This window comes from Plasmodium malariae (genome assembly GCF_900090045.1).
Source record: "Plasmodium malariae genome assembly, chromosome: 14".
In the NCBI taxonomy this organism is placed as follows: Eukaryota; Apicomplexa; class Aconoidasida; order Haemosporida; family Plasmodiidae; genus Plasmodium; species Plasmodium malariae.
In genome coordinates, this window is record NC_041788.1 from 685,845 (window position 1) to 703,790 (window position 17,946).

Here is a 17,946-nt window from a genome sequence, read left to right on the forward strand (position 1 = left end):
ATTTTTACGTGGAAAAAAATTAGTTTTAATGTAATGTATTCAAAAAAAGTACATACAAAACATTTTTAAAATGAGAACTTCGTGCTTCAATAATTTTACGCACAGCTGCCCTTTTTTTCGATTAGTTCGTTCCATAGTTTGCATAACTATATATATATATATATATTCGTGCATGTATGCAGTACACACACATTTACACACAGATGATAAATACATATACGTAAACACATATACAAAACATACTTATAAACTTCAATGTCTCATGGAACGCGTCAGATTTTCTTCCAAGCTACACTTCCTCACAAAACTTACCACTTTTTATTTTGCATTTGATAAACTTTGCCAGTTATTCAACATAATTTTCTGCGCACACAGCAGCGCTTCTCGAACTATATCCCTATCCTTTGTTGCAATTAAAATCATAACATTTTCTTTTATTTTAAATTTCTGGCAAATTTTCTTTCCATTTGGATATAACCTTGCAAACTCTCCAATGTCAAAACATGCTACAGCCACTGTCACATTGTCTACTTCCTCTTTTGTTTGATTTGAATCATTCTTATGTGCAAAATTGTGGGCATAATTTTTTATTATATCCGATAACTGTTGTATAGCTTTAAATTCATCCTTCTCAAATTGCATTACATTTTCGAGCCAGAATTTTTCTGTGTGCAAAATGGACCATTTTAATTTTCCATTTGAAAGTTCATGACAGTACCTCTCAAAATTGCTATAAAAAACAGAGAGATGCATATATATATATATATGTATGTGTGTATGTATGTATGTATGAATATATGTATTTATGTATCTGTGTATATATACAAAATTACAAGTTTATAGTAACGTGCGCACATATTAAGTAGGTGTACATACGTTCACTAATTTTATCATATAGTTCTATTTAAGCGCACGCTAATATGAACCATTTGAATAAACATAAATTTGACGTATACATATGATTCACTTTTCAAGTATGTACATAAGAACAGAGAAGGCACCGTACCTGTAGTTCTTCACGCGCTGATCCAATTTGTGTAAAAGCTGAACTATTGTGTCATATATATCGTTATCTCTCCATTTGTCATATTGTAGAACAGTTAATGTTTGAATTATGTTGTTATCTACTATAATCTCAAAGCAATCATCCATATGCATTATATTCTTAATTATATTTAGAGATACCCTTAATATCTTTTCTACTCTACATTTTTTAAATAAATTAATTACAACTATAATAATATTGTTTTTATATAATTTCCTAATAAAATAATCCTTAAATGTAAGTAACCATACACAGAAAACGGATTTGTACTGCTTATTAGCATTATTATTAGCCAAATCTAAATTTTTATTTATTATTGTTAAAAATTGTTCTAATTCGTATATATCTTTTCTATATTCATCTATTTTTAATATATTTATATATATATCCATTTTCCCTTCTTCTGTTACATTAAAAAAGTCTATTTTTAAAATAAAATCTTTTATTTCTGTATCTGTAAAATAATTATTGTTATAGCAAAAGCTCCCAGACAGTAGGAAAGAACTTTTATCAGCTATATAAATATCGTTGTGTGTACACAATTTCATTAAATAGGTATATAAGTTTTTATCACTTAGTATACTTAAAATATAACTATAAGAACTTCCATCATTTCTTATAATTTCATAAAATATTGTTAATACATATTGAATTAAATGAATATTAAAATCTGTTTGAAGACAATTAAATAATACAGATACAATCATATCATTTTCCTTAAAATAATCGAATTTTTCCTTTTTGTTGAAATCATGAAATTTTTTTAACAACTGTACTTCTTCCGAAGACAAAATGTTAATCTCTGCGTACTTGTCATAGCATGGCATTTTGTTTAAAATGGAATCATGTAGTATCTAAAAAGGAAATAAGAGTATATTAGTACGGAAAAGAACGCACATATATATGTATGTATATATATATATATATAATATGCGTGCATGCGTACATATACACTAGAGAAGCAGATTAACCCTTAATTCTTCCTTTTAAGGCAGATACGTATACATTGCTTTTTTATTACATGCGATAATGCAAATTTTGCATAAAATAAGAAGTACGTACTTATACTTATGTATATATGTTCACATGTACACATGTTTATGCATTTACATATTCATAAGCTTATGTGTGTTAAAATATGCCAATGCAACGCACATTTTAAAGCATTATTTTCGTACTTGATTCTTCTGTTCAGATTCCACAATTTTTGTAATAACGCTAATTCCACTATCATTTGCCATTGTTTTTTTATTTTAAAAAAAATTACTAAAAAAACAATTTTTAAAGACGCAAAAGAACAATTAAAATTAAACTTTGTAAATAAATCAAATTTCACATATATGAATATTGAAATTTAAAACAAGGAGAAGTATAAAAAAATTGTATAATATTGCATTAAATTATATACAAAAAAAAAAATTGCTTATTCCGATAAAATACTGTAATAAGCGAAATTTTCTTTTTTCCTTTCAGTCAAAATTTAATTTATTATCGTGATCGCCAAAACAAAATAAACAATAAATATATGCAAATAGTGCCTAATTTATATGGACTTATGTACATGTTCCTAAGATATACATATATATATGTGTATATACATATATGTATATAAGTGTATGTATATAAGTGTATGTATATATGTGTATATATATATGTGTATGTATATATGTGTATATATATATGTGTATGTATATATGTGTATATATATATGTGTATGTATATATATATGTGTATGTATATATGTGTATATATATATGTGTATGTATATATGTGTATGTATATATGTGTATGTAAATATGTGTATGTATATATGTGTATATATATATGTTTATATATATATACATGTGCATATATATGTATTAGTGTATATAAGATTATTACACAGCATTGAAGGTATAACTGTAATTGCAAAAATGTGAAAGTACACGAGCAAAATACGTAAATAAAAGAAAAGTAAGTACACATAAAAGTATATATAAAATAAACAAATTATACAAATTCATATGACAATAAAATGATATGAAAAATGATTATATAGTAGTTATGCCAATCTTTTAAAGCCCATAAAAATTATTTTCAGCATGTGCAAATGTTCCTAATAAAAAATTTTATTAATTTTCAACGTTTTCAACATTTTCTGTATATTTGACACTTTCATAATTTAGGAATATTTAACACTTTACACATGTGTGTATAGTGCTACAAAAGAAAACATTTATTCTTTCTACATGAATTATACGTGTATTTGTGATTATTGAACTGATTAAGAAATGAAATTTGAACTATTGGTATAAACCGAATGCTATGAAAAAACCATAAAAAAAAAAAAAAGAAAGAAAAAGAAATTTCAACAATGAATTAATTTGTATATTTCCACAATTTATTTTTATTTATGAAAATTTTCTAAGTTTTTTAACAGTTACGTTTATCTGTTTTATGTGAAAGAATTTTTTGAATATAAATATTTATTCCTTCTAATGCTTAAGAATGCATTCTTAAAGAATTGCATAGACAACTGAGAAAAGAAAAAAATATTTATTTTATTAAAAAAGAATACAAAAATATACCCAAAGAAGGATACAAAAAGTCTGTAAAAAAGGCTTTTCCCTATCTTAGCTTTCTCTCACAGTAATATCTTTTTTGTTATTATGTCACACGAAAAAAAGGTCCCTTTCCGTGAAATAGTTTTGAGAAATAAAAAAAAAAAACTTAAAACAACATATATAAAAAAGGTATACAAATTCGTATGTATGTATATATATAAACAAGTATATACGAGCTGTATTAAATAAAATTAAAAAAAAAAAAAAGGAAAAAGCGAATACAGTTTCAAAAAAAAGTTTCTTATTTAAGATACTCCTTCATTTCTTTTTTTATTTGAAAACAAAAAAAGGTAAGAACACGTATGCTTATACATACAATCGTAAACAAATCGCACAATCCAAAAAATGATACTGGACTTTCACGGAAAATCACATAGCATAAATTGTACAGTGATACAGAACATTTTGTAAGCCCTTTTTTTTTTTTTTTCTTTTATTATCTCATCCATACATAATTCGAATTATTCTTGTTTTTTTCATTAACTACAACTTGGATAAAGTACCTACATGGTAAAAAAAAACAAATCAAAAGGAGGAATACAAAAATGGGCGGAAAGCTAATTATACTGTGTACATAAAAAATGCTCATATAAGAGAATAAAAATGTTATGTATAACGCTAACATATATGCACATGGTATATTAAAATATATTCTATAAATTTCATAAAAAAAAACTAACACAAATTATATGCTTATGTGCATATATAACATATATATATGTATCTACGTATGTATTCACTAATAAAAAAAAAAAGTGTGCAATAAAACTGGCAATAAATAGAGACAAACGAAAAAAATCATAAAATGTCGTGTACATTTATCATTAACTAATATATTACAAAAATTGGGCACAAAAAGAATTAATACTGAAATTCATTTGTTTTTTCATTACTTGTAGTGGGATGGTGCTTGTAAAATAAAGAAACTGCTTTTCTTCTTATATGCTTGTGTAGATCTTGAATGAAAAAAAATATATATTTTTTTAATTAATGTTTATATAATCATTTTAAATACTAAAAATTAATCCAGTAATTAAAACAATGAAAATTACGCGCAAATTAATATGTATGAAAGTATGTAGACATATATATGTATAAAAGCAAACTACTTTATTATTCTCCCCATGAATTCAGTATCATTTAATTTAAGTAGCCTAAGAACATCCTTTTTTAATTATAACAAAAAAATAAAAAAAAAAAAAAAAAAAAAAAATGGAATTATTTTTCTACTGAAAAGGAATATTTTATATAAACATTTATTTAAATGTTTACGTCTTATTTTCATTTATTTTAAACAAAAAAAAAAGAAAAAAGAAAACTTTTGAAAAACTTTTATTTATTAAACAACAATTTGCTTAAAGGTTACTTGATAATTTTTCACATGAACAAATAATTTCCCAAAATGTGAAAATTTATTTATAATAACCTTGTCATTACTTTTTTCATCATATTTATATATAATTGTATAATTGGTTGATTTATCTGAATTAATTTGTATAATTTTATTGTTTGTATAATTCTCTAAAAATTCCACTAAATGTTCCGTAATACAATTAAAATGAATGTTTTGGAAATAAACAAAAGATATAATATGTTCAATTTCTTCCAGTTTTACATCCAATGGATTTATTGAATATTTATTTATATTATCAATAATTTCCGGGATGTTATTATTAGTATCATTATCTTCATTTACTAAATTATCATTTTCTGCCCTATTTATAGTTGCATTACTATTATTATTACTGCTATTCTCCTTATTATTTATTAAATTTAAAATTCCATTTTCCTTTTCATTTAATTCCCTATTTGTGTCACTACTACTTTCTTTATGATCTCCCGAACTTTTATTTTGTTCATCTAAATTTTTACTTTCATTTTTGCTTCCATTTTTACGCCCATTCTCGTATTTCTCCTCGTCTTCTTCTTCCTCATCACTCGATATATCTTCATCATCGCTACTCATCCAGTCATACCTTTTTTTCTTTTTATTATTCCCATTACATATGCTACCATCATTGTTTGTTTCATTTGTGTCATCATCTTTTTCAACCTCTTCTAAATCCTTTTTATTCAGATATTTTCCTTTTTCATTCAGGTCTTCTTTTTCCTCATCTTCCTCCTCTTCTAAATCAAATTTTTCATTTTCATCTAAATTGTTTAAACAATCCAAATCTATCTCTTCTGAATCGTCATCTAATTCTTCAATCCATTTTTTTTTCTTTTTCTGTTGCTGGGCCTCAACTAGCTTCCTCTTTCCTAGCATTTTCTAATTTTTTAATTCAAAACATTATCATACATGTGTATATAATATATTGTATTTTTGTATTTTTGTATGTATGTATGTACATATGAATGTAAGCATCTGTGAAGATACGTATCCGCGGAGGAATGTAAGCATAAGAACATGCACACAACTATACAAGCATTATATATATATATATATATATGTAGCGAATATTTGCTAAATCATTATTTCACATAAAAATACTAATATACTCTTGATTCTGCGAATTTGTAAGAAATACGGAATTACAGAGGATTCCTTTGAAAAATAAGTTTATGTATTAAATTACGCATAGATGAAAAAATCGGCGATGTGAATCAACTAATTATGTAAAATGACATCGTACGTACATACGTATATATATACATAAACGTACGTACATCCATATATATTTATACGTATATGTATGTATAAATATATATTTTTTTTTTTTTATATAAATTCATTTAATTTTTGCCCCATTAATTTTTCATATATTTTATTCATAAATTTTACCAATATTTTAAAGATAATTGTAATTTACATTAAAATTTTTTTTCTTTTTAAATAGTCACAAAAAAATTATAAATTATTTTACGTATATTTGTAAAATATACGAAAAACTTTTATTGTTCGAAATATATTTGCTACAGATTATAAACAATAAATAATTTAAAAAGAGTATTTTATAATTATATATTATGGGCGTTTGTCGTATATAAAAAAAAATTTTTTTTTATTAAAATAACGTGCATGATTTTTATATATTGCTATACCATTGTCAGAGTTTCTTATTAGTAAATATATACAAAAATAAGTATACATATAATTAGAGAATATTTAAGTGATTTAATATAATTTGTTAAATTAAAAAGCACGTGCAAGCTTATTATTTTACCTCTTTTTCTTTATGTTTTTGCTCTTTATTTAGGATCCTTATGATCCTAATTTTAATTTTTTGCTTTTTCTTATTTTTTTAAAAATAAATATACAAGTCACAAACGATATTCGTATGTAATATATATACAGAAACATTAATGAATGATTTTCTTAATGAAATTTTTTTTATTGCCTGCCCTTACAAATTAAAATAGTATAAAATGGGCTATAATTTTAGATAAATTTTCGTCCTAATTTATATTTTAAATATATATCAGTGCAAAATTTTTTTTGTGCTTTGAAATATCACGTGTATTATTATATTTATTATTCGTTAATTTAATTATTAACTTAAGCATTTTCTTAATTTTTGTTTTATTATAAATTTATATAAAAAAAAGGGAAGAGCGGGAAATATCAGAAAATAATGAAGTATATTCAACTTTAACTGTATTTTCCATAATTTTTTTTTTATATTTCATATCCGTTCAACTAAAAAAAAAAAAAAAAAAATGTTCACACAAAAAAAATATATTTTTTTCTTGAATACAAAAACAAATATTGAAAAAAAAAATTATAAGAGTAAGCATAAATATTTTATATACGTATACATATATATTTTTCTATATGTGCAACAGCTTTTCAAAATTTTACAACTCAAACATTTTCGTTTTGTGCATGATAAAAAATGTAGAGACAGTCTTTTTTTTTTTTTTTCTTTTTTCCGATTAAAGAAAGTTCATACATGTTTTTCACCATTTGCCATTATTACTTATTATAAATTACGGGTTGTTATGTTGTTATAAAACCCCTAGTAATATACAATTAGGTAAACGAGTTTCATAGAATAGTTTTGTTAATACATAATAAAAGCTCTGTGATGAGCACATGCGTACAATACAGGACTAGCTATTAATCGAACGTTTAATCAATGAGCATTGAAGACCCATATATATACATATATATGCGCATACGTTTGCTATCTATTATTCCTTTTCTTTTTTTTTTTCACGTTGTATCCATGACACAGCTATTTTCCTGTTGTCATTTTTTTTTTCGTTAACCGTATTCTTTATATTTACCGTTTCAGATTTTTTACCTATGTAATAAAAAACCGTACAAAATGAAAAAAAAAATATTAATTGTTACCATATCCTGGGTAACATTCTTCATAAGTATCTGCAAAAATGTTTTGAGTTAAACTATTCTTATTTTCATTTGAAACTTTGCTAGTTGCTCTTCTAAGAATACTTTCAGGCTTAAATAAATTTAAGTTATTGTTCATATCATACATTTTATATTCTTCGTTTTTTTCTTTGTCGAGTTCTTCCCTGACTCCTTTTTGCGTTATAATATCATAATTATTTTGACTCGTTTTGGTATCTATACCTTTACTGTTATTTACATTACTATTAGTGAAATTGTAAACATTACTTAACAAGTTGGTACTATTTTCTTCTAAATTATTATTACTATTACTAGCCGTATCATCACACTTTTTAAAAATGTCAATATCGTCATCATCGTAAATGTGTTCCTCCTTTTTTAAAAGGTTCGTTGTTAGGGGCCTTTTTGATAACCTTTCACTTTTTTTTTTTTTCCTATTTTCCATATGCCATTTAAAACAAGTATCAATTTCTTCAATAAAAGAGTTTTTTAAGTAATATGTATATTTCGTTTTTATATCATCTACATTATATATATATTTAATGGGTACATCATTTTTGTCCACATCCATGCCTATGTTATATTTATAATTAATTGCGTGAATATTCTTATTATAATTTTTAAATTTCATATTATTCATAATATTATCGTAAATATTTTCAATTTTTTTCTTAAAATGTATGTGGTGTGGATGTTCATACAAAAAAAAATATTTAAAAATATTTTTTGATTCATCATTCGAAAAGGAAGGTATTTTATTAGAAAAAAGACCACCACTACTACCGATGCCAGTAGTTCTATTTCCTTTCAATTTTTCCCTTTCTGAACTAATTTTATCAATCAATTTATTTCTTACTTTATTTAATAATAAGAAATCAAGACCCTTTACCAAATGTGTATGTTCAACATCACCTCCCATAAATTTGGATTCATCAATCGTATTATTTACATTGTTATATAATACACTTGCGTCTTTTACATCTTTTATTATGCCCTTTCTTCTTTCTGCTGCTCTATCTCTGTACTTTTGCTCCTGTTTTTCTTCATTCTTTTTTTTTTTTATTAAATATTTTTGTTTTCTCTTCAATTTTTTTTCCTCCTTTAGTAACGCATTATTTTCTTTTTCTTTTTTTTCTCTTTCATAATTATCAAAAACAATACGAAAGTCATTATTTGTTAATTCACCAGACATATTTTTTAGTGTATATATTTAAAAAAAAAAAAAAAAAAAAAAAGGGGCGAAAAAGGAAAATCACAAAATAGTTATATAAAATAACAGTGTGTTCTCACGGCGCCTTCAAAAATGATACAAACAAAATTAACGAAGGTTAATAAAGTCCTTAAATGACAAAATAGTGAAATTGTGAAATAGTAATATAATAAAAATAGGAAGTGAAGCCTCTTTATATGAATCAGTGTGTAATAACTCAAAGATTTAAAAAAAAAAAACGAAAAAATATAATAAAAATGAAATTGTCATATGTGAATAAGCAAATGTTTTTTTTTTTTATTAAAGAGGATCATTAATTTTATATTTAATTTTCACATTTTCTAATCCACAAACTTCCCTTCAGTGACATGAAGAAATAATGATTTAAAAGAATGTCCTATTTTTATAAAAAAAAGTTCTGAAGCAATGCACTTCTTTCTAATATGTAAAATACAAAAATGCTTACAAAGAAGTGTAAAACTCGTATTCATACAAATGCTTTCAACCTCCTCAAAAGAGAACCACTGTCAAGAAGTGTTAACACATATATTAAATTCGTATGTATGCATATATATATGGGTATATCATAATATGGAATTAAATCGAAAAAGGTAGAGGGAATAAAAAACACCATATATATGCCTAACCTATTTTGAAGAGCGACTAATATTTAAGTAAAAGAAAATAAAATCTTCTGTATTGTATAAATTACAGTTTATAAAGAAAATTTATTTCAAATTGTACACAAACATAATATGTATTATATTATTGTACATAATATCTGTTCAAATTTAAAACAAGAAAATTGACATAAAAAAAAAAAGGAAAAGAAAAAAAATGTAAAACACATTTATTTTTACAAATTATCTCATTAAAATATTATATATATATGCGGAACTGATTTGTTTTATAGAACATATATTTTTTTTTTTTTATCCTATTTATATCCCTTGGAAAACCTGATATATTAACATTTTATCCAAAAAAAATGTAATAAAATTTGCCTTTTATTTAAAGGATTTTATTTATAATGGCGAAGCACTAATAAAATTAAATTAATATTTTATTTTGCTATTTCCTTTGGCTTTTCCTTATTATTTCAAATTTTATTAACTACATGAATTATTACATAGTCGAGCTATCGTTTCTTTGTCGTATACGTTTTCACATATTTTGATTAGCTTAATGGGAATTATGTTACGTATGTACGAAACATTTGTATGCAGTAATATATATATATATATTTATATATATATATTTATATATGCATAATTACATAGTTGCATTATCCATTAAAATAAAATTTAAGAATACATTAAAGTAGTATGATCTATATCATTAATTAGCGATCTTGAATAATTCTCCAAATGATAGCTATACATACATAATGTATAGAAATATTTTAAAAAATAATGAAATGAGATCTTATAAAAAAGGATGAATAGCAAAACGGTAAACAATGCAAACAATAATAAGGGGACTATTGAACCTTTCACGAATTCAAACATACATCCGATACCTAGTGATATTCATAACAGTTCGCAGAATCAACTAATAAATAAAACAACTAATAATAGAAATAATAGCACAAACAACGTACAAAATGAAAATTTCATACTTTTAAATTCGAATTATTGTAGTGTAGATATGCAGAATAAAGGAAATAATATTACCAATGAAAGTTATATCAAATTGGAGCAAAATTATAATGGGGATATTACGAATGCTAATAATTTTACCCCCAATAATGATAGTACTAAAAGAAATTCCATACCCTCAAACGGCACAGGAAATGCAGATAACATTGAAACTCTGAATAATTCGAATAATATGAACAGTTCAGGTAATTCCAGTGCAACTGTAAATTTAAATACGAGTGCAAATTCAAATTCATGTGCAGATCCAAATGCGAATGTAAATCCAGATGAAAATGCCAATACTAATAATATTATAAATAATTCTCATAATAACGCAAATTATAATATGAATCCAAATTGCAATCCAAATATGAATTACAATATGCACGGAAAAGCAATGGGTAATGCAAAGACAATGTATAGCCAGTATCCAGTAAATATGAATGCACTAATGAATATGTATCCAAATAATGATAATATGCCAAATCCTTTACGAATGCCTATGTATCCAACACAGCAAAATATAGTATATAATAATAATATGAATTTTATGAATAGTAAAGCATATTTAAAACACCTAAAGTATAATAAAGTAATTACTGCTGATCCAAGCATACAGCCAAATGAAACATTATACGTAAAAAATTTAAATGATAGAATTAAATCTGAAGAAATGAAAAAAAGCTTAAAAGATCTATTCAAACAATATGGAGTAATTGAAGATTTAATAGTTATGAAATCCTTTTGGAGAAAGGGACAAGCGTGGATTGTTTATGACAATATTGAAAGTTCAACAAAAGCATTAAATGCATTACAAGGATTTGTACTATTCGGAAAAATAATGCAAATAAATTATTCTCATAACAAAAGTGACATACATTCAAAAAGAGATGGTACATTTGTTGAAAGATCAAAACAGCCAAAAAAACCAAAACAAATACTTGAACGAGAGCAAAGACAAAAAGAAATTTTTGAGAGAATGCATAGGAGTTATTTGGAAATGCAAATGAAAAATTTTAATATAATGAATAATATTGAAATAGAAAAAAAACAGAAAATTGATTTAAGTCAAATGGATAAACAAGCATTAATTGCAAAAGCCCAAGCAAAAGCATATGAAGAAAAAAATAAAAAAAAAGGCGAAGATTTGTCAAAAAGAAATAATATTAATAATAATAATAATATGTATCATCCACCTTTTTACCCTATGAACAACTTCGTGCCTATACAAAGTAATGTAGTAATAGCATGCAAAATTTTATTTGTCGAAAATGTTGTAGAAAATGTTAACACTCAAGCTTTCAATGATTTATTTAAAAATTTTGCTGGATTTATTGAAGCTAGAATTATTCCACAAAGAAATGTTGCCTTTGTTGACTATTCTGACGAAGCAGCAGCAACCTATGCAATGAAAGGTAATAAGATCAGAAAAACAATTTGCGCAAACCATTGTTCTAGTATTACATAGAATATATATACCTATAAATATGTGCACGTGCGCTTGAATGTATGTGTACTTATATATAATATCCCCATCCATAGAAACCGATATTATATACAATACGTATATATTTTAAAATTCTCCAAAAAAAAAGAAAATTAAATTAAGTTAATACACAAAAAATACTATAAAAAAAATTGTTCTAACATTGAAAAATGTTTATTAAAATAAAAAAAAAGAAAATATATTATCGTCGATTTTTGGGCGTATATGTTCATGTACGATATATATATTATGTGCATTTTGCATATTTATTTCATCTCAATTTTTTTTATATATTTTTCATTTGCAGCTTTACAAAATTATGAATTACAAGGATCCAAATTAAAAATATCATATGCCAAAAGATAATTCAGTTAAATGTATAAGTAACTTACAACCATCAAGAAGTGTATCCTCCTTACATACATGCGTATTTTATTTTTTTATGTAGCTTTTTTACGTAAGTTATTAATAGACTTCCATAAAACATCCATCTAAAAGAAGAAAAAACCATAAAAAATATTTATAAACGTAAATAATTCTTTCAGCTGTAAATATGCAAATGGGGAAAATGGGAGAATGAAACAAAAAAGACAAAAAAAAAAAAAAAAAAAATATAATATATAAACGAAAAAAAATAAAATAAAATAAAACATTTCATAATTTTCCCATGGTGTGTCAGATTACTCTGTTCAAAAGTGTGTAAACTGCGAAAAGTATACCTGTGTTTTAGTCATCCCATAGGAGTACCGCAGAGCGCTGTGTATCATATTAGTTTCCTGCGGATCATCCGTTTTAACCCATACTCTAACAAAAAAAAAAAAAGAAAAGAAAAGGTATGCATCTATATATGCGTGCTTACATACATGTACTCGCCTGTACAAATAAACGAAAAAGGAAATGTTTTAATCGGTCACATGTGAATGCCTGCGTACATGCATACACATACATTCGTCACTAATGTCATATACATAAATTATATATTTTGTCCCATATAACCTTCCATTATGACCAATTGCTATTTCGTAATTAATATCTTTCCCAATTAAATCTAATATATAACACCTGTCTCCTATTAAGCTTTTTGAGTAAGAAATATTAACTGGAAATAAAAAGCCATCTACTAATTCCCCCAAATAATTCTCATAATTTATCCATGATTTTACATCTGCTGAATTAATACAGCTAGCAACAACACTATTATTATCCAAATTAATTTTTTCCACTATCATATATAGCAATGTACCGTTCATTAAGTTAGGAAAACTACTTTTTGTAGCATACTTAAAACTCTCAATTTTGTGTATAATACATTCACAGTTACAATTGATATCCATAATATAATAATCTAGCTTCTTTGATTTTACTATACCTATTACTAGATCACCTACTTTGGGTATATACTTGTGGCTTTTGTTCATTATATCATATTTATAAGGATAATATGGTGTTTTTAACAAGATCCCTGAACATTTACTTCTGTATATGCTGTCATACTCACTGTCATGAATTTTCTCAAAATTATTTTCATTAATTTTATTTATTTTATTTTTCTCAACATTAACATAATCCCCGCTTATAAAAACAGTATCTTCCATTTTCTTCTTTTTCACAAGTATACAAATAGGCAAAAATAGGATGATTCCTGTTATACAGAAGTACATATATGTATATGCAATAAATATATGTACGTACATATATATATTGTAAAATATCATAAATATAATATTTATTTATTTTTTATTTTACAATTATATGAAGTTTTCTTAAAATTTTTTTTTTTTTTTTTTGGATTTTTTATGTATAAATGAGGAATAAAGAAAAAAAAAAAATAGCGAACCATTTGGTACCAGATGTACTTAGAAACCTTTTAGCAAAATGAAAAAATAAAGAATCTGTCAAAATGGTAAATTCAGTGAACCATTAAACAAAAATTAAGCAACGTTTCTCAACATCGTGCCAAATTGAACAGTATACGTATTATAATAATATCTGTATAACGTATATACATATATATACGTATATATGGAAAAATAGTGCCTATGCAAAGATAAATTTTTCCCCTCTTTTTATACTACTTTTCTCTTCAGTATAATGAAGAATTCTTTTCTGTGTCACTTTTAAAATTATATTTGAAGTTTCTAAGAAAAGTACTTTAAAAATTCTGCGTTTATAATTTTAAAAAAGCTATTATCAATTATCTTCAGCATTTACTTTGCTTTATGTCCTTTTGTGACACAAAAATTCATAAAAAAAAAATGAAAAAAGAAAAATGAGCTAAAAGCATAAAAAATTATAAAATTTTCCTTTTCAGTAGTAAATAAAGCGATGTAGATATGACATAAAAGCAAAAAGTTCACTGTGATTCACCTGATACATATGTGAATATATACAATATATATATTCATATATATATCCTGTATTAATGTTTTAACCTTTCAAATATTTTATGCAGTTGTATTACATATATATATATATATATATATATATATATATATATATATATATATACATATACTACGTGACTATAGGAACCGTTCACGTAAATGTGGGAACAGCAATTGTCTCTTTGGAATCCCCTTTTCTGACGTCTTCCACCCCCTGTTTACGTCTTAATATCATTATCTCATTTGTTATCGTGTCCTTGTATGCCTTTTATTTAGTTACATTATCCTCCGTCTCCCAGAAACCCCTATTTAATGTACTATTCTGAAAAGTGTATACACAATGATGAACAAGGTATGTAAATTTTTGGATAATATGGTTTACGAGTTTAACGACTTGCAGAGGAAAGGCATATTTACAGAAAATGAAATAAGAGCAATTGCAAATAAAAGAAGACATCACGAATACTCAATTGTTGGTACCTCTTCTTTATTAATTAACTTCATTTTATATTTAGAATTTGAGATGAACCTAGAAAGTTTAAGGGAAAAGAGAAAGTCAGAAAAAAAAGATCAACTAACAGAGGAAATTCAAGAGTATAATATACTGATAAAAAGTCACCATTGTGAGTACATTAATTTAAAAAAAGAAATGAAAAAGGAAAAATGTGCCAAGAAATGGAAAAATATAAAAAAGTCATTACATAAAATTGAAAATGATATTAAACATTATAAAAATTGCATCTTAAAAATTGAAAAGAAACTAGAAAAATTATTACAATATAGTTTATCAGATAACTCTTTATCAAAAAGGATAATTAAAATTTTTCAATCATGTTTAAAAAAACATTATAATAATATTCTAGTATGGTTACATTATTTTAACTTTTGCTTTATAAAGCACAAAAAAGATGAATTAGAAAATGCTATATTGCATAGTCTAAAATATCATATGAAGAATGAATTAATATGGTTATTTTACCTTTACTATTTTTATACTATACGAAAAAATATACTTTATACAAGGAAGTTGTATGCAAGGGCTATCTTATTTGTACCTAGTAGCCTTTGTCTAAACATACTATATTTTAATATAGAATTTGATATACTTTTTAAATTATTAGAAAACTTTAGGCAGAAAGAAGATAATTCGAATAACAAGTTTGGGAAATTTAATGAATTTTGTAGAAATGAGAGGAAAAGAGAAGCAGGAAATGATGAAACTGTTGGAAGGACGAATAAGGACCTTCTAAAAATAAACATCGATGAAAATAACGACGCGAATGAGCATATAGACAAGGAAAGCAATGAGGACGAATCTACTACTATTAAAGACGAAGAAAAATATGGCCTAGACGTAGTAATATTTTTAGCAAAAAGATACCTTAAAACTTTTCAGAAAGATAAAAGCAATTTATATATTTTCATAGTTATACTTTTAAATGTGTATTTAAAAATGGAAAAAAATAAATGGATCAATAATTACATTCTTCAGTATCAAGATTTTAAAAATTTAGTTTTTGATTCAATAGAAATGTATAAACTTGAGCAACCATGTTTTTATTACTATTTATTCATTAATAAATGTGTGCGTAAGGGAAATTTAGACTTTTATCAAGATAACGATTTTCTCTTTTTAAAAAATAATTACTACACCAATTACAGTAATAATTTTTTTAAAAATTGCTCTAAAAACAATATTCTTCACACATATTTCAACGCAACTGAAATAAACAGTTTACTGCTTGATCTGTTTAACTCCCTTAATAATGACCTTATGATATATTTATTTTGCTTACTACTTACGAACATATTTTATACGTTCAATGATTATAACAACATTTCCGACGTTTTTAAAATAGACGTTTCTAATAGTGTAAAATTACCCCATGAGGAGAACTCCGTGGCTAAATTGACAGATATTACACTTGATGAAATAGAACAGGATAAACAAAAAGAACAAAGCAATGAATGCAAAAGCAATAAGAATATACTGTTTTATATGAACGATCCCGTATTAACAAGTCATGAGAAATTAAAAATTTTTCAATTTTTAAAGGATGAAATATTTTTGTGTGGTAATTATAAATTTGATAGAATTAATACAGAATATATAAAAGAAAGAGACGCAGGTACTTATCATTTTTTACATAAGCTAAATTTTTTTGCGTGTGTATGTTTATTTGAAAACAGGCATTCTCAAGTAAGTAAAAATAATCTCATTTACGATGTTGACGAAATTGGTAGAAACTGTGATATTCTCTCATCAATGCTTTACTTTTCCTTATTTAACAAGAAAAACCTCGAAATGAGTAAGATGAAAAAGAAGCGACCTCACGTAGTTGATCAAATTCTTATAACACAACATTGTCAAAACAAAAAACGGAAAATGACACCCACTCTCCTGAGGAAGGAACACAACGAACTAAACAATAAGGTAATGAACTCTCATCTTAAAATGAAGGCAGCCAATTGTAAAAATGTTTATGAAAGTGATAGCGATAATATGAGTATAAGTGAAAGTGAAAGTGGGGGTGAAAATGAAAGCGGAGGTGAAAGTGAAAGCGGAGGTGAAAGTGAAAACGGAGGTGAAAGTGAAAGCGGAGGTGAAAGTGAAAGCGAAGATAGAAGCGAATGTAAAAACCAATGTAGTGGCGCAAGTGGAAGCGAAAGTAAAAGCAAAGATGAAAATGAAAGTGAAATCCAAAGTGCAGTTGAAAGTGGTAGCGAAGGAGATAATCAAAGGAGAAAACTGAATGAGGAGGACAAAAGTACCGAAGGAAAAATGGAACTGAGTGGAAATAAAACGAATTTTTTAAAAGAAAACAAAGTACCCGAAAAAGAAGTTTTTATTATCGATGAATTGCTTTTGTTACTTAGTAAAGAAATTGAAACATTTGTAAAAATAGCCATTTTAAAGTGTATCTTAAACTTAATTATATTTTTAAATAATGAGGACATAAAACACTACTTAACTAGGGCAGTCGCAGAAGAGTATGAAAAAATAAGGAAAAAACCACTAAACAGCTTGACAAAAAATGAAGTAAATAATTTAATCCATTTGTATAAAAAAGTGTATAATGATGAACTTAAAGCAATATAAATCTTTGTTGCAAAAAAGGATGTGTGTGCCTTATTATAATACAATATTACTTCTTATTGTAGCACATACAATTGCGTCTTTTCCTGTTATATAATTGCATAAAAAAAAAATAAAATAAATAATAGTAATATTAATAGTAGTAGTAATGATAATAAAATAACTTATGTTG

The 17,946-nt window shown here is 25.0% G+C and overlaps 6 protein-coding genes across 6 annotated transcripts; 2 read left to right on the top strand and 4 right to left on the bottom strand.

Annotated features, from left to right (window-relative positions):
- Positions 1-318: 318 nt before the first annotated feature.
- On the bottom strand, positions 319-2,286 carry PmUG01_14023300 (V-type proton ATPase subunit H, putative; the record flags this gene model as incomplete). Its single annotated transcript, XM_029007779.1, has 3 exons — positions 319-730; positions 1,007-1,899; positions 2,224-2,286. The coding sequence occupies 3 exons, from the start codon at positions 2,284-2,286 to the stop codon at positions 319-321; spliced, it is 1,368 nt and encodes a 455-aa protein (XP_028864134.1).
- A 1,798-nt stretch (positions 2,287-4,084) lies between these two features.
- Positions 4,085-5,914, bottom strand: PmUG01_14023400 (conserved Plasmodium protein, unknown function; the record flags this gene model as incomplete). Its single annotated transcript, XM_029007780.1, has 4 exons — positions 4,085-4,151; positions 4,542-4,604; positions 4,758-4,813; positions 5,015-5,914. The coding sequence occupies 4 exons, from the start codon at positions 5,912-5,914 to the stop codon at positions 4,085-4,087; spliced, it is 1,086 nt and encodes a 361-aa protein (XP_028864135.1).
- Positions 5,915-7,931: 2,017 nt separating this feature from the next.
- Positions 7,932-9,152, bottom strand: PmUG01_14023500 (RED-like protein, putative; the record flags this gene model as incomplete). Its single annotated transcript, XM_029007781.1, has 1 exon — positions 7,932-9,152. The coding sequence occupies one exon, from the start codon at positions 9,150-9,152 to the stop codon at positions 7,932-7,934; it is 1,221 nt and encodes a 406-aa protein (XP_028864136.1).
- A 1,455-nt stretch (positions 9,153-10,607) lies between these two features.
- Positions 10,608-12,659, top strand: PmUG01_14023600 (U1 small nuclear ribonucleoprotein A, putative; the record flags this gene model as incomplete). The annotated part of the gene is made up of 2 exons (XM_029007782.1): positions 10,608-12,222; positions 12,601-12,659. 2 exons carry the CDS (start codon positions 10,608-10,610, stop codon positions 12,657-12,659), a joined length of 1,674 nt encoding a protein of 557 aa, XP_028864137.1.
- A 74-nt stretch (positions 12,660-12,733) lies between these two features.
- PmUG01_14023700 (exosome complex component RRP40, putative) lies at positions 12,734-13,888 on the bottom strand (the record flags this gene model as incomplete). Its single annotated transcript, XM_029007783.1, has 3 exons — positions 12,734-12,784; positions 13,013-13,097; positions 13,290-13,888. The coding sequence occupies 3 exons, from the start codon at positions 13,886-13,888 to the stop codon at positions 12,734-12,736; spliced, it is 735 nt and encodes a 244-aa protein (XP_028864138.1).
- A 1,129-nt stretch (positions 13,889-15,017) lies between these two features.
- Positions 15,018-17,777, top strand: UTP6 (U3 small nucleolar RNA-associated protein 6, putative; the record flags this gene model as incomplete). The annotated part of the gene is made up of 1 exon (XM_029007784.1): positions 15,018-17,777. One exon carries the CDS (start codon positions 15,018-15,020, stop codon positions 17,775-17,777), a length of 2,760 nt encoding a protein of 919 aa, XP_028864139.1.
- Between the last annotated feature and the right edge of the window lie 169 nt (positions 17,778-17,946).